The sequence below is a fragment of the Rhinatrema bivittatum genome, chromosome 2 (assembly GCF_901001135.1).
Source record: "Rhinatrema bivittatum chromosome 2, aRhiBiv1.1, whole genome shotgun sequence".
NCBI lineage: Eukaryota > Metazoa > Chordata > Amphibia > Gymnophiona > Rhinatrematidae > Rhinatrema > Rhinatrema bivittatum.
Window position 1 is genome coordinate 258,598,850 of NC_042616.1, and position 23,401 is coordinate 258,622,250.

At 42.0% G+C, this 23,401-nt stretch overlaps 1 protein-coding gene across 1 annotated transcript in view; it reads left to right on the plus strand.

Moving 5' to 3' along the window:
• NEK10 (NIMA related kinase 10) overlaps positions 1–23,401 on the plus strand; it is a 587,606-nt gene that overhangs the window by 247,941 nt on the left and 316,264 nt on the right. The window contains exon 23 of the mRNA XM_029587074.1: positions 22,078–22,153. Within this exon, the coding sequence (XP_029442934.1) occupies positions 22,078–22,153 (76 nt within the window). The remainder of the gene's footprint in view (positions 1–22,077; positions 22,154–23,401) is intronic.

Here is a 23,401-nt window from a genome sequence, read left to right on the forward strand (position 1 = left end):
TCAAGCAGGTTCGGGTCTCCACCACCACTCCCGCTCGGCAGGGCCCTCTGCTTCCTTGGCACGGCGGGTAGCTGGCCCCGGCTGTCCCTGTACTGCCAGACATGGCCACCACTAGACATGCATATGCGGCACTTCCCCCTTCTTAAAGGGGCAGCAGCAGGAAACACCTCCCACGGGACCCAGAGGTGCCACCCGTTCTGGACCTATTTAAGGCTGCTCCTACTGCCTTACCTTCGCCTCAGCAACAGGTCTTGCTCTGCCTTTGAGCTGTGTGTTGCCTCCGTGTGTTCCAGCCTCCGTGTGTTCCTGCCTCTGCGTCTTCTAGCCTCTTTGTGCTCCTGCTCCTGTTCTGACTCCACATCCCCCTGGCTTGCTCTCCCGGTTCCTGACTTGGTTCGCCCCTGGATTTCGCCGTCATCTGCCGCCTGCCTCGACCGTCTGCCTGTTCTCCGTTTCTGCTGCTAGCCACCTGCCTCAACCTCTGGCCCATCTTCTGATTCTCCTACTTGCAGCCTGCCCCAACCATCGGACCACCTGACTTGCCTACGCCTCTCAAACATAGATCAGCCTCAGGGAGACCTGCTCCTAAGTCCTGCTGGCCCCGGCACCCAAGGACTCAACATGCGGGGAACGAGGGCTGGTAAAGGTGAAGGTCCGGTTGGGTCTCCGCTGTCTACATCCGCCTCCCGATGATGAGGGCCTATAGTAGGGATGTGAATCATTTTTTGATGATTTAAAATATCGTCCAATATTTTTTAAATCATCATTAATCGTTAAAGAATGTGATACAATAGAAATTCCACCGATTTATCATGAAAAAATCGTTAATCGGGTTAGTGCACACTACCAACCCTTTAAAACCGCTCTCTTAGCCTCCACCACCCTCCCGAACCCCCAAAAACGTTTTAAACGTTTTAAAATTACCTGGTGGTCCATTGGGGGTCCCGGGAGCGTTCTGTCGCGCTCGGGCTGTCAGCCGATAAAGAAAAAACCCACCCCGACCCTTTAAAACCACTCCCTTAGCCTCCACCACCCTCCCGACCCCCCCAAAAATGTTTTAAAATTACCTGGTGGTCCAGTGGGCCTTGGGAGCATTGGACGGCCGGCACCATCTTTAAAAATAGTGCCGGCCATCCAGTGCTCCTACCATGTGACAGGGGCTGGCCAATGGCACGGTTACCCTGTCACATGGTAAGGGCAAAGGGCCATCAGCGCCATTTTTATTAGTGGCAGCCGACGGCCTGAGAGTGGGAGATTGCTCCCGAGGCCCACTGGACCACCAGGTAATTTTAAAACATTTTTGGGGGGGTCGGGAGGGTGGTGGAGGCTAAGGGAGCGGTTTTAAAGGGTCGGGGTGGGTTTTTTTGTTTATGAGATCAGACGCAGCCGATAAAAAAAAAAAAAAAAATGATCGGGCCGGAGAAAAAAAAATGCACGATTTGAATCGGAACCGGAAACGAACCGATTCCGGTTCCGATTCACATCTCTAGCCTATAGGTAACTCCTATAGGAGGCTCCAACCTCGTCTCTCCCAAGGATCCACCTCTAGACACAACTAAGTTCTGCCTTACCAATTTATTAGATATGCTTGAGGGTGTACATAAACATGCAGACAAAGGTGAGCTGGTTGATATAGTATATTTGCATTTTCAGAAGTCATTTGACAAAGTCCCTCATGAAAGACTCCTCAGGAAATTGGGAGATGTTGGGAATAGAGATAGCATCTATTGTGTATTAATATCTTGATAAAAGACAGTAAATAGAGTAGGACTAAATGGTCAGTTTTCCAAATGGAGAAAGTTTGTTAGTGGAATGTCCCAGGGATCTATTTTAGGACCTGTGCTATTTTGCGTTTTTGTAGATGATCTGGAGAAAGGAAAAATGAGTGAGGTAACCAAATTTGCAGATGACAACATTTTTTCAAGTCTTTAAAACGGCAGTGGATTGTGAAGAACTGCAGAAGAATCTTGTGAGATTAGGAGACTGGGCTTCTAAATGGCAGCTGAAATTTAATGTGGACAAGTACAAAGTAATACATGTAGGGAAAAATAAGCTCAACTACAAGTACATGATGCTGGGTTCCGTGTTAATCACCACCCAGGAAAAGGACTTCAGAGACCTTGTGACAATGTCTTGAAATCTTCAACTCAGTGTAATAGAAGTCAAAAAGGCAAACGTAATGTTAGGAATTATTTGGAAAGGAATAGAGAATAAAACTGAAAATACTATAATGTCTATATATAGATCCATGTTGTGACTGTACTTTGACTACTGTGTGCGGTTTTCATTGCCTCAGACAGAGCAGACATAGAAAAAGTACAGAAAAGAGTGACAAAAATGATCAAAGGGATGGAAAAGCTCCCTTATGAAGAAAGGCTAAACAGATTAGGACTTTTAGCTTGGACAAGAGATGACTGAGAGGTGATATGATTGAAATTTACAAAATCATGAGTGGGGTGGAACAGTTAAATAGGGAATGTTTATTTACCCTTTCAAACAACACTAGGACTAGGGAACACTCCATAAAACTAGCAAGTGGCAGATTTAAAACAAATTGTAGGAAATCTTTTTTCACTCTGAGCACAATCAAGTTATAGAATCCGTTGCCAAAGGACATGGTCAAGGCAACTAATAAAGTGGGGTTCAAAAGAAGATTGCACAAGTTCCTAAAGGAAATGTCCATATACAATTATTAGCCAGGTAGACTTGAAAAAGCCAGCAGTTATGCCTGGGAGTGTGTAATGTTTGGCCGGCTGCAGGATGGCCCCACAACCAGGTGCACTTACCCCCCCCCCCCCCCAATGCAGACACAGCATGGATGCCGCCATCTTCCCTCCTCAGGTCTCCCTCTGCACCTGTTCGCACACGACATGCACTGAACTAAAAGGACCCCGCAGCAGGAAAACATTAGCGGCACTTCCAGCTGGCACTTCAGCAGCAGATCTCTCTTCCTTGCAGTGGGTGTTACTACTTGTGTTCCTCTGCCTTGCCTCCTTGTTGCCTTGTCCTGCCCTGCCTTGGTTGTCCTGCTTGTGTCTCATCCTAGTACCTTATCTTGCCCTGCCAGCCTCTCTGTCTGACTCCCAATACTGACCTCTGCTTCGGACTTGACCACTCTTTTGTCTGCTGCCTGGTACTTACCTCTGCTATGAACATCGACTTCTCCTTGGACTTCCGCTTGGCCCAACCTTGCCCTAGATCGAGACCTCTATCTACTCACTGCCAGCCTGACCTCAGCCCATACCCTGACTTTGTCTGACCACTCCTTATGGGACTTTTGCCTAAACTCTGCTGGCCCTTGGAACCCTGTGGGAAACCAGGTTGTATAGGTGAAGCTCCAGCTCCAGTCCCATTAATAGTGAGTCAGTCCACCAACTGTCGGCTTGGGCTTAGCAGGTTTGCCCATTAGGCTGTGACAACCACACCACAGCCCAAGGGCTTACATCTATGACAGTGTAGGATACAAGAATTAGATCATCTACTTGGGATCTAGACAGAATGCTGGGCTCAATGGACCTTGGTCTGACCCAGCATGACATTTGTCGTCTTATGGATAAGTCAGAACTTATTCAGCTAAGTGCCACTGAATGGGTAAATGAAGCAAAAAACACACATATTTTTCAAATCTATTTTAAAATTATATGTGTGGATAATTTATGTGTGAAAATTAAGCTAAACTTATCTTCCTAATTCTCTGTTTACAAGTGTAAGTTGGCAAATATTTTAACATTTGTGCATACAGGAAGATAATTAGCAGATGTAAAATTACACGTGCAAGTTGTCAAATCTACAGGCGTCTCTCTTAAAACAACAACTTTCACACATATATGTTGGCCCTGCCCCAGATTTCCCCTAGACTGCCCCTTTATTATACATGTACATTTGCGGGCAAAGCCTTCTTTATGCATGCATATTTGATGTTTATAAAATAGTATGTACACCAATGTATGTTATTTATATGTATACATGCTCATTTTTCTTCATTCAACCTTTTGAAAATTCACCTGTTTGTGTTATTACTCACACAAATGCACTCCTTTTATTCATCTCCTGCTTAGTACCAGAATATCTCCTGGAGGGCCTTTCTGCAGCCTCAAAGCTTTCATTATAGCTTATAAAAATCAATTTAAAACGTTTAGTTTCTTTTCCTTTCATGGCAAAAATAGGAAGCAAAATGTAAAACATATAAAAACATTGGTTCACAAATTTAAAAATATCAAGCATCCAACTAAACTGCACTCAATCTGCAGGAAACAGAAAACAGGCAATACCGAGATCTCAGGATTCATCAGTGTCAAAATTTAAGGTTTTCCTTGCTATTATAGTTTTAAGAAAAAAAACTTTTCAGAAATTTTAATGAGATTTTTCTAAATTTACAAATTAAAAATGTAAATCTTCAGAAAAACAGAAATTGTGCAGTACTTATCTGAAGGAGATGCAAGGTTCATATAAAATTACAAAGTCCAAAATTTTGTTTTAACTTTTTATTTATAATTTCACATTACATAAGTTCAAGATAACCTTGAAATAGAAAATGAGCGAAATTTCAAAAACATAAAGACAATTAACAATATCACACAGAAGGAAAATAAGAAAAAAATCACAACTCTATATCGTCTACTATAATGGAAGGATTAAATTATTATCCAATAGGAAAAATCTCAAAACAAATGGGCAGTATTCATCCAGAACTAATATATACAATCAGAATTGTAAAGATTTCAACCAGTAGCAGATTACAAAGGCATTAGAGAACTTTGCACAATCTTTATCAATTAAAAAAAAATGAACGTTAGCTAGGTTCAAACAGCATATAAGAAACACAACACTTACAGGGAAACTTAAGAAAGAAGATAACCCCATCTACAAAACCATAGGATGGATTAACAGAAATTGCATTTCTTCTGTCCTAGAAACATAAGGGAAAACCATTACTATGTTGTAAAAAGAGCTCTCCACAATGGTTAAAGTTTCAATAACAAGTTTCTGTCCGGTTCCTGAACCAGGGAAACTATCAAGCTAGAAGCCTTGGCCAAAATAGTATCTGAAGATTCTAATAGTGCAGTCACATATTAGAAGATGGTTCCTGCTGACCTTATACAAACTCCTCTTCTTTTTTAAAGGAAGGAATATAATATACTCTTGAAACAGATGGCACAGATTGTTCAGGAACTTTAAGAATCTCAGTCAAATATCTTCTACTCATATTTTTTGGAGAAGCTACTGGTAATTTAGGAACATTTATAATCTCAAATTCTTCCTTCTAATAAGATTCTAAATATTCACCACTTTATTAGATAAATATGTACAGTATTTAACCAAAGATTCCTCTTTCTCAACTTGCTGCACCTTAGTTTGCAACTTAGAAACTCTTGATTCTACCTACAAATATGAGTTTTCCAAAGACTGGAAACGATTTTCCAAGGCTGTATTCTTAACCTCGAGAACTGAAACCTGTGAAATTACAGCATTCCTAGGCCTTCAATCTCAACTCGAAGGGGGTAATTGGTGCCAACCTATGCTAATGCCATTATGGATTGTAAATGAAAGATATTGTTCATATTAATGAAATTACCCCTTGATGCAGAAACCTTGTTTCAAAACATGGACCATGTCGGGATATGGACTAAAACAAAGATAAGTTTTATATGCATTTAAAAAATGTTTAAAAAAAATTGCTCAAAATCTTTCCAGATGATTATTCATAGGACAATGAAGGTCTCTGGACCGGTAGGGTCTATTATGATGGCATTATTCAGTGTGTTTATATTGGTATGAAGGAAAGTGCTATTGTGAAGTACTGTCTCTTAGGGCGTCATTTTCTAACCCTATCATACACGAAGAGTCCCTTTTCATGTGCGATAGCTAAATTGAGGTGGAGTTGGGGCGGCGTCGGCACCAGAAAAGAAGTCGGGGCAGCACTAGGGCAGACGCGGTGGAAACATCTCTGGCGGCGAAAAGGTAAGAACCCTTATCGCTGCCAGTAGCGCGCCCAATAGCACCACCTTTTACGATGGTGCTATTGGGTGCGAAAGCCAGCAGCGATAACACCGCGGTGGTGCGATCGCTGCCAGCTTTCGCAGGCCCGCCCCCCCCCCCCCATTACCGCGCGATTCAAAGAACTGTGCGCCATAGGAAAATCCAGGCCTTAGTTTCCCCTTTTTTTCATGCTAGCATCTAGTGAATTTATGTTATTATTTATTTATATCACTATAAGAGGGTTTGGGAGATGGGGTAGGTTTTTTTTTGGGGGGGGGGCAGTTTTACATACACAGTAGGAGGTATAAACAGCAAAGTTGGCATCACTGAAGATTTTCTGTTTGAATCGATGAAAGGAACAAGAGGAGTTGATTTGTCCAATGCACTCTCTACCTAGCTTCAAACAAGCTAGGTAGAGAGCAGGGGTGGATTCCGGGTAAAGATCGGCCCGGGGATTTTCCCCAAAACTGGCCCAGAAGATACCCCATGGTTTGCCGAGCGAGGCTCTGTCGTGGCCATGCTCGGCAGACCACTTGACCAGAGCGACCGGCCCACAAGGGGATGCCCGATCCCACGATAGGCCAATCCGCCCCGGTAGAGAGTGATAAAAACCTTTGCAATACTATTTAACATGTGTGTTACCGGATGAGTAGCGCTTTTTGTGACTTATCTGGCTATCTTCATCATGGTATTTTTCCATAGACACAGAATGGAAGAAATGACTTAATGAATCAGGCATTTAGCAAGATAAGTAGCCCAATGTTTTAAAAGTTATGCAGGCAACATAACTATATTTGCGCTTATTTATATATACACACAAAGGGATGTATTTTCAAAGGGTTACGTGCGTAACCCCCAGAATCCACTCCTGCGCGCGCCGAGCCTATTTTGCATAGGCCCAGCGATGTGCGCAAGCCCCGGGACAAGTGTATGTCCCGGGGCTTGAAAAGGGGGGTGGGGCATGGGAGGGGAGGGGCAGTCCAGGGGCGGGGCTGGAGCCTCCAGGCACAGTGGCAATTTGCTACTGTGCCCGGAATCACGGGCCGGCCATTGGCCGGCCCATGCAACCTACGCCTGCCCAGAGGCAGGTGCAACTTCTAAGTTAAAGGTAAGGGGGGATTTAGAAGGGCTGGGGGGCAGGTTAGGTAGGGGAAGGTGGGGGGGGGGGGGGGGGTGGAAGGAAAGTTCCCTCCGAGGCCGCTCCGATTTCAGAGCGGCCTCGGAGGGAATCGAGGAAGGCTGCTCGGCGCACGCAAGTTGCACAATTGTGCACCCCCTTGCGCGCGCCGACCCTGGATTTTATAACGAGCATGTTATAAAATCGGGCATAGATTTGCGCATGCCGGATTGTGCGCACAAATCTACGCCCACGTGTAACTTTTAATATCCGGCCCAAATGTTAACATAACATAAGAACATGCCATACTGGGTCAGACCAAGGGTCCATCAAGCCCAGCATCCTGTTTCCAACAGTGGCCAATCCAGACCATAAGAACCTGGCAAGTATCCAAAAACTAAGTCTATTTCATGTTACTGTTGCTAGTAATAGCAGTGGCTATTTTCTAAGTCAACTCAATTAATAGCAGGTAATGGACTTCTCCTCCAAGAACGTATCCAATCCTTTTTTAAACACAGCTATACTAACTGAACTAACCACGTCCTCTGGCAACAAATTCCAGAGTTTAATTGTGCGTTGAGTGAAGAAGAACTTTCTCTGATTAGTTTTAAATGTGCCACATGCTAACTTCATGGAGTGCCCCCTGGTCTTTCTATTATGTGAAAGACAAAATAACCGATTCACATCTACCCGTTCTAGACCTCTCATGATTTTATCATATCCCCCTTCAGCCGTCTCTTCTCCAAGCTAAAAAGTCCTAACCTCTTTAGTCTTTCCTCATAGGGGAGCTGTTCCATTCCCCTTGTCATTTTGGTCGCCCTTCTCTGTACCTTCTCCATCACAATTATATCTTTTTTGAGATGCGGCGACCAGAATTGTACACAGTATTCAAGGTGGGGTCTCACCATGGAGCGATACAGAGGCATTATGACATTTTCCGTTTTATTCACCATTCCCTTCCTAATAAATCCTAACATTCTGTTTGCTTTTTTGACTGCTTCAGCACACTGAAACGACGATTTCAATGTGTTATCCACTATGACGCCTATGCTGGGTAGATTTACGCGTATTTTATAATCTGTGAGTATATGATATGAGTGGGTTATATAATAATAGGGTAGATCTGCGTGTGGCCATAAATGCAAATTTATGGGATCATGCACAGTTTGTTAAAGTTATGCTCCCTGTGAGCTGGTCTGTGGGCAGAGCAGTGGACATTCATACATTAACTTGATTGTACTGTGTTTTTTTCCTATGATCTTTTACAATTTGCTCTTTGGTTTGTGTTATGCTTTTATGGTTTGTATGTAACTCATATTGAAACTCTAAACTCTATGTAATAGAAGGTGAGAGATAAATATGGGAAAATAAATACATACATGTTGACTGTACCTCCTGTATGCACTGAATACCTTTTTGAAAGCTGTAGTACATAGTTAGCTTTTTGAGCACCCATACTGTATATCTCCCATTATCTTCTTTTACAAAATTATTATTTTTTTATTCTACAAAGCCTGGATTGCCTGTCAGAGCTCCAAAACTGTGAAGATTTTTGCTTTTTTTAGATTTAGCTCAAGGCGAGTTGCTTTCAGTAGGTATTTCCCTATTCCCATAAGGCTTGCAGTCTTAAGTCCTAAATGAAATAAATAACAGTAAGATACTGTTCTAACTCATAGGTGCAACTCTCTTTAGGAGACAGATTTCCTCTTTTTTTTTTTTTTTGGTTAACACTTTCCAATTTGTTCTCATAAAACTTTTCTTATTCCAGTGTATTTCTATTGGATATTAAGGCATCTTTTTATCTGTTCATAAATCTTATTCTTAAGAAATTTTAATGTTAGTATATCCCTGTATAAATGGAGATGTAATTTAGAACTAGATCAAACTACTTTAATATGAACCTAGTAGAAGTACATTTTTCTTCTGAAGGCTAACAGATTTAATAGAATCTACCTCATGGAAATCTTACATGCCAAGGGACATGCATTTTCTGTGTGACCTCTATTTCTGCCACAGTGAATGTCCTCTAGATGACAATGTTACATACTGGCAAAGATGCATAATAAGTAGAAGTTATCTTTACGGTAAAAAGCATGTTAAATTAATTTCCTCATTCATTCCCTGGGATACCAAGATGTTAAACTTATGGATCCAAAGTTACTTGTTTTGTAACTTTTTTTTTTTTTTTTTCAGAATATTTTCTTGTTCAGTTTAGCATAGTTTAGGTTCAGCATGAGTGCTATGGCTCCAAGTATCGCTAGAACTGGTCCTTAACAGCACTATTAGAAGTCAGTGATTTTTGTTTCCTGCAGATTGATGGGTAGATTGACCAAAATCTTTGGTAACTGAAGAGTCATCATTAGTTTGTTCCCCACACCCACTGTAATAAATATACAAGTTTTCCATTGTTTGTTCAACTTTTCATCTAGTACAAAGTCACAAAAATTCAAAATTTATTAAAATACACATTCAGTGTCATATCTGCATGTTGATATATTTTCATTTTGAACTCAAAATTGCAATGAATAAAGTAGTGGTACCTTAGTCCCACTTTCTTTTTATTTCTTTACAAAAGAGTATGGGTGTCATTAGTAAAGACTGTGTCTAATAACTATTCAGAACTCAATTTGTACTGATTTTTTGATACTAGTAGTGTTGTTTTTTAATGAGTACCATATCTTTAAAATAAACCATAAATGACTTAACGGTACTAAACATGGTTATTTATTGAGTTCTGATAAGTATGGTTATTAGAAACTATCTTTGCAAGTCTCCTATTCTGAACTTTATATATAATGTCTCTCAGCATTAATTAGAATCCAATTAATTTATTCTATCATTTTGTGTATGTTAAAGTATACAATAATATGAAACACCTATTTATTCAACTTTAACTTGGTAAACATTTTTCAAATTTGACAGTTTAGAATAATTTATATGAAATATGCAGTTCTCTTGACTGTATATCTTGTACAAGTATTGTCTGTTACACGGACACCTAAAAAGTAACTAAAAACCAGTGCAAGCCAGAATAAAATCTTTAGCAGACAAGAGAAAAGTCATTCTTCAGCTGTAGAGCCTTTTATGCAGTTTACCCATATTATGAGTTGCTTGAGCTTTATGTGGATTTAATATGTATCATCAATGATCAAAGGAGGGAATAATGATAAGACATTGTAACAAAGGGGAACATTTGGATCCATGAACTTAAGTGCCTTTATGCCCAGGGAAAAAATGAGGATAGAAGCATGCTTTTTATTTAAAGACAACTGATGCTTTCTTGTATTGTTCAACAGGTGAAAGTGCCAACTATAGGACATGAAAGGGAGCTTTATCTATGGAACAAATGGAGGTGCACAGGCAGTCTCTCTAGATGATGGGGATCACTATAGGGTAGGTTCTGCTGAATATAATGAAAGCAATATATCAAACTTCCTGTAAGATATTCTATGGGTTCATGAACCTCATTTCTCCTTTGATGACCTGGCTGCCATTGCGCTCACTGGTCTAGCAACCATTACCACTGTAATATCTCATGTACGGTTCCCTTTCCTTCCACTTAGATTGTAACCTCCTTGGGGCATTTGTGTTATTTACTCATTGTGTCCTGTATAGAATAATCTATATTTACCTTGTAAAAAGCAGTATATATATATAAAATAATAATAGGAAAGAAATGTATGATCATATATAATATATATATATATATATATATATATATATATATTCTTAGGGGTGGTACCCCAAAAACATTTCATTGTGTTTTATGTACCATTTCAGGGGTGGGCCATTTCAGGTCCACCCTGAATCATTTTATTTTATTTTTTTTCATTTTCAATAAAGAAAAAAACAACCCTGAACCCGCTCAAGTGGTCGGGCTTGAATTGCTTAATAAAGGGGAAGGGTTGGGGTGGGTTCTGGATGTATTTTTGTTTTTTTATTTTATTTAAAAAAAACCCACACAAAATTTCGCGGTTTTTGCTTTTGTTTTTTTTTGACCCACAAAATGCAACAAAATAGGAAATATTGTCATGTGTCTAAAAAGGTTTCTTATATTTCAAACAACTTATATTTTGCATGAATCTCCAGTTACCTTGAGATTAAATAGCTGAAATCATACATTAGATTGTAAGAGAGCCCTGGTGATTTACAAATAACATATGCAATCCCACAGGAAGGCATCCCAGCTGTTCATGTTATATGACCCAAACAGGCTTGGAACGAGTGTGCCAAAGAGAACACTCTCAAACCAGACTATTTATTTTTTTTATTTATTAAAAGTTTTATAGTGCTCATCTTTCACAGTGTTCAGTGCATATTTCAGTTTTAAGATACATAATTGATTAAAACAGAACAATTAAAAAAACAAAACAACACAATGCAATTAAAACAGGATTAAAAAAAAAATTACAAAATTCAAATATCTCCATATGCGTCAACGTTCAACATTGTTATACAGCAACTAATTTAGATCTCATAAACCCAGTCAGGGCCCACCAGATACAAGCAATAGCTTCATCCATTGCACACCTCAAGTGTCTTCCAATAGAAGACATTTGCAAAGCAAAAACCTAGTTATCAATGCGCACTTTCACCTCTCATTACTGGATTCTCTTGCTTTTATGAACTGTTGCACCACTTCATACAAAAACAGTCTGCTTATTTTATTTATTTATTTTTTCAGCATAGATTATATTTAGGTACTGTAGGTATTTCCCTATCCCCAGAGAGTTTACAATCTAATAGAGCCATTCATCAAGCCGTGTTAGGGCCTTATGGCGAATAAATGGGGTCTAATGCACGATAGATGTGCAATGTTTCTTATGTTGCCTGTAAGCACGCACATATGATAATGAGTATGCAAAAGCTAGAAAATTATGCAAATGAGGCACTCTTACTGATTTTTCAATAAAATAATGCATAATAACGCGGAATTTAACGTGGGAAATAACTTTTTGGTTTGTGGTAGAGTGGAAAAAAAGTTTATATCGGGCTATAGTGGCCATTATCACGGATCATGGCTATTATTGCACATGATAAAATGAGACCTTTACTCAGACACAGCACTGGTGGCCCAATAAAGACAGTTTTTCTTATCTGCTCTGTTTTCCTAAAGCTACAATGTTAGGAGGACGTGTACTAGTAGTGGGATACTGGCTGTTTCGGACTCCTCAACAACAACTACTACAACAGGCAAGGGAGGTTCAAAGGCCTCCTAGGGAGGAAATACCTGCACAGGAGCCTAGAACTGCAAGCCTGGCCCAAGGCAGGACATGCCATGCTGGAAGGCATGCAGATGGTACAGGGAGCGCATCTTTCAACTCCGAACCACATTGCTGGGGATTGCAGAGGAACACATGGTTACGAGGTATTGCCTGAGCTCTCAGGCTGTCATGGAATTATATCAAGAACTCAGAGGAATTTGGATCTGGTCACAGAAAGGTCTTGCATTATACCAGGCCTCACCAAATTGTTATGTACCCTGCATTTTATTGCTTCTGGTTCCTTCCAAACAACAGTTGGGGTCATCGGGGGAATATCACAAACATTCTTTTCTCACTGTTTGGGCCAGGTCATAACAGCTATACATAGCCACATTAATCATTACATAAGATTCCCTTGTGAAAGGCAGGACTTACTGGACTTGGAGAGACATTTATGCAATTACCAATTTTCCAAATGTTCTGGGAGCTATTGACTACACTCATGTAGCCATTATCCCACCCCGTGGCAGGGAGGAGATCTACCACAACAGAAAGTTCTTCCATTCTATCAATGTGCAAGTAGTCTGTGAAGCTTGACTGCACATCCTTGATGGGGTTGCCAGGTACCTGGGAGTTGCGCACAATTCCTTTAGGCAATCTGACCTGTTTGAAAATTTTGAAAACAGCCTCTATGGTGACGGTTGGCTCATAGGAAAGGGTGCTGCTTCTTTCTATAGTCCCTCTGGCTATGTGTTTACAGCAAATAGCACTGACACTGGGAGCTATCGGTGATGTGACTGCATTGGTTACTTGACCTAGTGGCTTGCACATTTAGGTCAACCAGCCATAGTGTCAGGGCCCAGCTTTCTCTCTCTCTGCTCTAGAGGCTTACTAATGTTGTGTGTCCCTACAAAGCACTTTCTACTAAGATCAGTGTGTGTGGCCAAGCACTACAGACTTTCAACTGGTCAGCTTAAAACAAGTAGCAGTTCAAATCCTCTCTCTTGGAGCTGTTGAAAAGTCGCTTGTCTACCCAAACCTTTTTGGCTGCACGGTACAGGGATTCCTAGGTCAGGTGTGCCCCATTAGTGCTCTGTCGGCCCTTGGCTAATGGTGCCCATGTTGAAATCCTGTCAGCAGTGCTTTGGCTCTGACAGCCAGGATGTCAGCCACAGTTTGTCTTCACCATCCCAGGGGTAGACAGGTTCAGTGAAAGCTATGGGAGTAACCTTTTGAGACAGTCCTATTCAGTGTCATGTATGACAAACGTGTATCTCTGGAGGACATATTGCAGAACAGCCAAGGACATGAACAACCATACCACTAGGTTGATGTCTTTCTGCAATGACATGTGTGGCAGCTGTGATGTACAGCTTCAGTGTTACAGGAGTGCTAGAACCAGGTAGAGATGCGAGTGACATGTACACATTGGGGTACATTTTAAAAAACCGCGCGCAGGCGTACTTTTGTTCGTGCATCAGGCGCAAACAAAAGTACACTGGATTTTATAAGATACGTGCGTAACTGCACGTATCTTATAAAATCCGGGGTCGGCACGCACAAGGGGGTGCATATTTGTGCAACTTGCGTGCGCCGAGCCCTGTGCGCGCTGCCCGTTCCCTCCGAGGCCGCTCCGAAATTGGAGCAGCCTCGGAGGGAACTTTCCTTCCACCCCCCCTGCACCTTCACCTCCCTTTCCCTACCTAACCCACCCCCCCAGTCCTATCTAGACCCCCCCTACCTTTATTCGAAAAGTTACTACTGCTTCCGGGCAGTAGTAACTTACACGCACCGGCTATCTGCTGGCGCAGCAGGCCCCGACACAGGCCGCTGTGTCGGGGCACTCGGCCACGCCACCGGACTGCCCACACGCCCCCGAACACACCCCCGATCCGACACCACTCCCCCTGGCCATGCCCCCAACCGCCCCTTTTTGCAAGCCCCGGGGCTTGCGCGCGCCGCCAAGCCTATGCAAAATAGGCTCAGCGCACACAGGGGCATTTTAAAAGGGTTACGCGCGTACCTTATGCGCATAACCCTTTTAAAATCTGGCCCATTTTGTACACACCCCAGATGCCATGTTTCTTTGGTGTTAGGTTTATTTTGTATCTACTTTGTCTACTACTGTCTATTGCACATATTGTTCCATTATCACGATGTTGCTTAACTAGGCCTAAGTGGTTTCTGTTACATACTGACCCAGACAGAGGCCTAATATATTCAGATTGATTGTCAGTCACATTTTGCCATAGCATTTATGTAGGACTGCCAAAACAGTGTACATAGCTTGCCATAATGTTTGCGTTCTTGCTTGCCTTGGCTATGCCTTTGATCCTGTCCTAGCCCTCACATGTTGGTGAGATAGTTGCATAGGTATAATGGAACTCCAGCAGGGCCTAGGACATGGATTCAAGTGCTCTATAAGTCATAGAAATCACAAGTAGCTCAGCTGCTTAAAGGCACAGCCTAAAGCTAAAAGCTGACAGTTACAATCATCAATCATAGACTCAACATGTTACAGCCAGATTCCCTAGCTGACATCTGTGTGCATCTGAATATATCCACATGTTCTTTGGATGCATAGTGTCACATGGGCCTACAAAGACCCAGATGGCACTACTGCCTCAGCTGTTTTGAGGCAGTGCTGACATCAGAGTGCTCACATAGCAGGCCTTCACTTACAGCCTTTTGGGAAGCAAATGTCACATATCGTGGCAATCCCAAACTTCTCACAGGTCACTGTAAGCTAGCATATCTCATGGGGGTTGCACATGACTATGCACAGCTGGGCCTTGCTACATCTAGATTTATCTTCGATTAAACTCTGTCTGAATTTATAAAAAAAAACTGGGATAATGATCCTTGGTAATCCTGCGTTCAATAATATCCCAAATACTTTTTCTGTTAGCAATATCACTCTCCATATTACCCAACACGCTCAGAATCTTGGCATCACTTTCGACTCCAAGGCCTGGATTTATCAAAATGCACTAAATATCACATGTGATAGAAAAAGGGGTGTGTTTTAGGGTAATAGGCAGTTTATGCTACTACCTATGAAAAGTGCAGAGAGAGAGAGCACCTAGCCATAATGCCCTAACCCTAGATAGGTATTTATATCTCTATGGGAGGCCCACCTAGTAACTCGAGGTGAGGTTTAGGTATTAGTGTAGGGGTTAGGGGCTACTTTGACATTCAAAGTGAGATGTACGAACAGAACAGTGCTTTCTTGTGAAGATTTGATGACTCTCGGAGTGAGGAAACTCACTCAAAGATGATATTTGTGCAATGTTCTCTCAACCTAGCTTGATGTTACCTAGGTAGAGAGTCCAACATCAATATCAACAGTCCATGGTTACACTCCATCTTACATTCTTATGTTCCTTCACATAGTTTAATATCCAAAAATCAATTTCTATTTGAAGTCCCTTCTCTAAGAATTACCAGGCGTGCAATAACCTGCGAATGGGCATTTTTTATTGCCGGTCCAATAATATAGAATTCCCTCCTGCCTCACCTAAGATCCTTATTTAATCCCAAGGATTTTAGAAAATATCTGAAATACCAAGCTTTCAAAGACCTCTGTGACCCTTAACTGTCCTATCAGTCTTTTACTGTTGCCCAAATATATTCTTCTTTATCCTCATTCCTTGCTTAGGCCCTAACATCAGGTTTTGTATTGACTGTATGTATTAGTTACAATTTTATTTGTTTTTATGTTATTATGATTGTTTTAATTGTAACGCACCCCAAATGTTGGAAGGCGCAGGCTGTAAGTCTTTTAAAATAAAGAAATAAATAAACAGTCAACTGTCATGTATAGTTTGTGAAGGCCTTGGCTCTTTGGCAGTCATGTTGATTATGTTAGCTGCTCAGGGAGGCTATACAAGGATGCTGGTCTGACTATCTGAAGGCTGGATTAGGAATATGATGGTGTCATGCTTTCAGATGTCGAAAGTCACCTCTGAAATGTATAGGACAGAGTTTATTTAGTGATGACTATAACAGCACCCACATGTCATATAACAAAATGTTCACCTCATTGAACCCAAGGCAAAGCTGTGTTAGAAGCTATTAACCTAGCCTGACATGTCACAAGTAGCCATTGGGAAATATTGAAATATCAGGGTGCAGCAAGGCCCTTTGCCTGTCCAGTTCAAGGCTAGTCATGTTGCCCTGCTTCATATTGATACATAGAAAATCTGCAGAGTAGTTTATTTGTTCTGATTGCTAGTAGCATTTATAGTCCTTTCCCTTTCTGTGGCCATGCTTAAAGCACATAGACTAAAGACTCGGGGGGGGGGGGGGGGGAGGGGGAGAGAGAATTGTTATTTTCCAAGCAGTCACAACCTTTCAGATCTTTTCAGGTTTGAGGCCCTTGCTTGTCCTGTGGTGTCCCTGTTTGGGACAGACTTCTCTCTTGAACACAAAAAGAAGTGAGGGAAGGAATATATCTGGAAGGTAACTTGCTGCAGCCACACAACTGCCATTATAATTTACAGGAGTGATTTTGCTAGTTTTCTTATTTCAAACAAGCCGTGCCATTTTACTCTATCATGAGATAAAAAGAAGACAGAACCTTCAGCTGTGAAAAAGCCACTGCCTGTGTTTTCTTACAGCAAAAGCCACTTTTAAAGAGACAGCACTGCTTTTGTTTCAACAGATTGTGGTACTTGTCTTTATAAAATTGTTTCTCCAGACATTGTCTGCTATACAACCTGCTTAATCCTCTCACTTACTACACGTGGTTTACCTTCCACTGTCATAAAGAAACATTGCTGGTACCCAATCCATGCATATCCATCCATACATATTCTTGTGCTCAAATTCATTAATTTTGCTCACACACAACCATATCTACAACAAAGGACACAACCATTCTATTTATACAAAATAATACTTAAGAAGGGCAATTTTCAAAGGCATTTATGCGGGTAAAGTGGTGGTTAACCCAGATAACTGGTGACTTCAAGTACCTTGAGTTTGGAGGTTGTTGACATGAGCTCCCCAACCAAAGTTGGATGCGTCTGTGGTTAACGTCACTTGCGGAATTCGCTGCTGGAAGGGTAGACCTGGCTTTGTTTGTCCACCAGAGGAGTGATAAACATAGCTGGGGGGGGTGGGTTAGGCAGGGGAAGGGAGGGGAAGGGAGGGGAAGGGGAGGGCAGGCGAAAAGAAAGTTCCCTCCGAGGCCGCTCCGATTTCGGAGCGGCCTCGGAGGGAACGGAGGCAGGCTGCGCGGCTCGGCGCGTGCAGGCTGCCCAAAATCGGCAGCTTTGCGCACGCCGATCCCTGCACCGCTTTATGGTGATCACAACCTCCTTATATTAAGGAACTAATTATCCTGTTAACTTATGCTTGTTCCTGTTATGTTAATCTCTCTTTCCACGCTTCTCCTTGTTATCCCCCTCCCAGTTCGCTTCCCCTGTTAACATGTATTTTCAAGCCTTTTTGTTCAAATGTAAACCGGTATGATGTCCCCACTAATACCGGTATATAAAAGTTTCTAAATAAATAAATAAATAAAATACGCGCGGCTATGCGTGTATCTTATAAAATCCAGCGTACTTTTGTTTGCGCCTGGTGCGCCAACAAAAGTATGCGATCGCCTATTGTTTAAAGATCTACCTCTATGAGTATATGTTTTAAAAATTAACATTATGTGCATAAATCCTGATTCTCCCCCAAACCTGCCTCTGGTCCACCACTATCTGTGGGTTACTGCAGGCATGACACCTTACCTTTATTTCTGTATGTCTCCCTTGGCCTGACTTCCAGATCTTGACCATTTGCCTGGACCTGACCATGATTGCCTGCCACCTGACCTATTTCCTGGATCTGACCTCTTGCCTAGACCTGACCATGATTGCCTACTGCCTGGACCTGATCTCTTACTTGCACCTGATCATGTCTGTCTGCAGCCTGCCCCAATTTTGGCCTACCTTCAACTCCTCAAGTCTCTTGCCTGTCCTGATTCTGGCATGTCTTGGTCTCATGTTTACCTAACCACCCTAGGGATCCATCTAAGCCCTGCCAGTCGCCAGAACTCAAGGGCTCAACCTTTGGGGGTGGTGGCAGGTAGATGAAGCTCCAGCCTGTCCTGCTGTAGGGTGCATTCACCAGCTGTTGGCTTAGACCTTTTAGTTTGTCTACAAGGCTCTGTGAACTATGCCACAGCATCAAGGGCTCACACCCACGTCACCTGGCACAGTTTGCTGAGGCCATGAACTTGGCGGACTTTCGTCAGGCTTCCAATATCACTGGGCTAGTGCACCAGCTTCAGCAGCAGCAGGACCACCTGAATACCCTGGCCAGGTACATCCAGGTTATGGCTGCCTCGTCCACTCTGGCTTCTGCTCTAACACCTGAGATATAGCCTACTATTCTATTTTGCTAGAATTTTGTTGTGGCCTGATGCTGCAATTGTAGTATGAAGCCTACTTCTCATGGGCTTTTTCCATGTTCTTTTTTGTGTTACAGGCAACCCACTGTAGTCTCCATCATATTTCTAACACTTAGCCAATCACACTCATCCTGTGAAGGCCAGAAAACTCACACAATTCCTTAATATCTAGGACCTCTTTGGGTTGCTGTTCAAATCCTAGCTCAAAGAGGGAAATCCCCGTAGAAGCCTGTGGGACATCCCTTATGGTGAACATGTGCAAAGTTATAAATTTGTTCCTGACTTGTTTCAGTAGTTATTAACCTGTGTAGCATCACCCTTCAGGTTCAATAAAACCTTTTGACTAATCCATCAGTTTGAGGATCATAGATAAAAGTCCAGATGAGCAGTATGCCTAGCAGCTAGCACAACTCCTGCAAAGGATGGGACATGAAATTCGTACCATGGCTGGTCAAGATCTGCTGCAGCAGACCAACATGTGAAATTATCTTCATGAATTCTGTAGCCACAAATGTTCCAAAACAGCCTATGAGTATCAGGTGGCATATTCCACTATGACAAGGCGATTGCTTTAGGTAGTGCCACTCTTGTCCAAGGTCTCATTTTATTGACCCCCACCCAAAAGGATTCTCTATTAAGAGGAGAGGAACCAAAGCAGTTGGTGGGTGTGCCCAAGTGGATGTAGGGAGGACTGGAGGAGTAACCTAGTGTTAGAATAGCAAGCTCCCTGGACAAATCAATTACCTTCCATTGCCTCAGGTAAAAAATTAAAGGTGAATTTTCAAAACTTTATGCATGTAAAAATTAGCATATATGCACATAAGTAGCCTCTACTCATGTATTCCATATTTTATAAAAGTCTAAAATACACACTTCACTTTTGTATGAACATATATGAGTGTCAAAAAGGGGTGGTCTAGGGGAATTCTGGGGTGGGGCCACATCTTCTGCAATCGCCTGATCTACCATATATGTTATTTCATCAAAGAACCCCATGAAGCGAATAGCCTATGCTTGATTTATCTTCAACATTTTCTCTAATCTCTTTTTGAAACTAGTTATTCTATCTGCTTTGAACCATGTTTTTTTTTAACATATGTAAGCCCTTCTTCAAACAGTGCTCATACCAAGTGCAGTGCTCCAAAACAAGAGTGGTTTATTGAATAAAAAATAAGAAGTTCAGGAATAAAAAGCAGAAAAACAGTTCAGTTATGCCAAAATAGTTCTCACTGTCACATACGTAAAATTGATCAAACACTCAGGGTCATCTATCAAATTGGTTATGGTGTTATCGCATGCAAAAAAAAGCACCTTAACACATGCAAAAATGCCTTAATGCATGCCATAAGCACCATAACATATGGTGCGATGCAAATTTTTAAAAGGGGAGGGATTGGGGAGGAGTCGGGGTGGGATTTCTGAAAAAGTGGGCTAGCTTTGCGAAGCCATAACGCACAATATCGCCAAAAATAACTACACCTTTTTCAGTTGCATTAAGCTGTGCGGTATTGTGTATTATGTCCATAATGCAATTTGCAAATTTTTCACAAATTCCGTTTTGGACATTTTTAGGCTGGGGAAGGGCCTGAGATAAGGAAGAGAGAGAGACAGCACCTCTGGGGGTGGCACCATAGTAAGCAGCTATTTATGCCACTATGTTACCCAGGGAGAAAGTCCATCAAGCTAGGTTGAAGAGAACATTGTACAAATCTCATCTTTGTGTGAGTTTCCTCACTCTGAAGGACATCAAATCTTCACAAGAGTGAACTTGTTCTGTTCATACATCTCACTCTGCATGTAAAAGTGGCCCCTAACCCCTACACTACTACCTAAACCTCACCTCGAGTTACTAGGTGGGCCTCCTATAGAGATATAAATACCTAACTACTACAAGGGCCTTATAGATAGTCTTTCTCTCTTTCTCTTTCACGCCCCCCCCCTCCACCCCCCATGGTGAAATGAGCACTCTACAGGTAGGAAAATGCAATTATGTAGGTATTACTGCAAAGCACGGAAAGTTAATGCATTTACCTGGTTTATGACCCAGTCCTGTGGATGACAGCTCTATCCCTTTAACATTGGGATAAGAAATCCTCCTGGTCTTGATATAAATGGTTCTTTTTCTGAATTCACTCCAACCTTCAACTAGAAAAGAGAGACAAACCACCCTTTCCCCTTCTTGGAGCCCCAGCCCACTGCTCTTTCTCCTTACTCCCTAGAAGAGGTCTCACTGAGCCACCTTTAATAACCTCTGCTTATTGACCATCTTGTTTGGGGATGAACCCTTGCTATCAATTACCAAAAGCACTAATGCCCCCCTGAATCTCCCATTTCTGGAATGTTACTCTATTTACAGCAGAGTCGGGGCTTTGTCAGCCCTACACATAAAGGGGTGAATTTTCAAACCTGTGTGCGGGCGTATATGTGCTCGCGCTACCCGGCGTGCACACATGTATGCCTGATTTTATAACATGAGCGCACAAGCGGAGTGGCCTGTGCGGGAACTTCCCTTCCCCCTAACCTAACCTTCCTACCCTTTCCACTAACTTTTCCCCCACCCCAGCCCTACTGTAAACCCCCCCCCCCAAATTCTTTTAATACCTTTTGCGCCTGCCTGGAGGCAGGTGCAGGTTGCACATGCCGGCACCCTGCCAGCACTCGATCCTCTGACACAGCAGCAAATGGCCCCGCTCCACCCCCGGACCGCCCCTTTAGTAAAGCCCTGGGACTTAGACGTGTCCCTGGGCTTTACGCGCGTCTCTGGGCCTTTATAAAATAGGCCCGGCACGCGTAAGCTACTCTACGCGCGCAAATCCACTGGATTTTCGCGCGTACAGCTTTTAAAATCCAGCCCAAAATGTGATTATTTTTTTACTTCAAATCATATAAATATTTCTAAGTCCTGAATTCAGATAGCTAAAGCTATCAGTACCTTTTGATTCTTTTATTTTTCCATTTATATATCTCATTACTTTTACTAACAATCCTTTATCCCATATACCTATGTACAAAGTGTATTTACTACAGACACAGAGGACAGTTTGAGAAAATGGACATTTCTCAACATGTTATTTTTGTTCACTAATGTGCTTTAATTTTGCACAGCAGAATCAGTAAGGATTGTGTCTTCTAGCTCTTTTTTAACTGGTAGACCTCATTTTAATGCATGCCATTAATTAATACTGAAATAGGTGTAAAAGACAAACAGATGGCACTTCACTAAAATGTGCAAGAAAAGAAAACCCCAAAGTGGGTGTTATGAACCAAACTAATTATCACGTTCAAATTTTAAAAAGCAGTAATGTATATCCCAAGAAAATTGTAATGATCTGCGTGTCTCTATTTTCTTTTCTTTTTTTTTTTTTTTATTCTAGCTGACTTTGGTCTTGCCAAACAGAAACAAGAAAGCAGCAAGCTCACATCAGTGGTGGGAACAATACTCTACTCCTGGTAAGTGTAAAACAATATAATCAAATTGGTAAAAAAAAAAAAAGCAATTATTCAGAAAATTATATCCCAAATTATATTTTTTATTTTCTGAATAGCACCACAATTGTGTTATGGTGTGTCATAATTTTTTTGAAGATTCTTACACTAGGCACAAGGTCAATATTTTTGAAAGAGTAACTCATCTAAACTAATATAAAATCAAATACACAACATGAATGGTGGCACCAATGGAAATGATCACTAAAAGAAAAATCCCACTAATGAATATACAAGGTCATCAAAAACATTTTACAAAATAAATCTTTTAAATGGCAGAAAAATCCTCAGAACCAAGCACAATGCATGTGAATGCCAAATTTTCAGCCTCTGGTCAAAAACCTCCCCCAAAACGTTTGTCAAAATAATTATGCAAACGTATGTGACATTGGGAATGTAAAACACATAACAATATACAGCCATTGCAGAGTCAGAGAAGTACTTCTCCATGAATATAGATACAGAATATTTGTAAGCAAAAGTTGTGCTAAACTACATTGCTATCATTTTGCTATTAAATTTGAGTCACAGCTAAGCTGCAAACAAATAATATAATTAGTATAGAGAGGCTGAGAGAGGGAACGAGAGGAGAAGGAGGTTGGAACTCCCACCGGGAGCGAATTGAATCCAGCTCCGACGGGCCCCAGCCGCGGACAGCCTGAACCCTGACACTGACATCATCTGCCGGGACTTCAGAGGGGGCCTTAAAAGCGGGCCTTCAGTGGTGTGGAGCTGAAGCCGTGCGTGCCAAAGTGGCGCACGCCTTTGTCCAGATTGGAACACGAAAATATGAGTCCTAACATCATACAGCTGAGGAAAAAGGCCTTTGAACCTTCCTGAGTAAGCTCTCGCGATCTTGCCGGAGGGAGGAAATGAAATTTGAGGTGTGCTTCCTGTGTCTGCATTGCCCGGGTAAGTCCTCATTATTTCTACTTGAGACTTTTCTTTTTCTGCTATGCCCTCTAAACGAAAAGGGAAAGTTAGAGTATTTCCCTCTACATCTAACATCCCTCCAGGGCAACGTACCATTCCACAATACACAGGGTCCTACCCAAATATGGAGGTGGCGAATATCCCCGCTGGTGAGATAAGAGAAGGAGCCTCTGTCTCACCTGGGGAGGTCTCCCTTATCCCCCCACTCCTGCGGAAAGAATCGTTGACGCCCTCACAGGTAACTATAGAGATGGTGTGTGCTGTTAGTGAGCCGGTGAG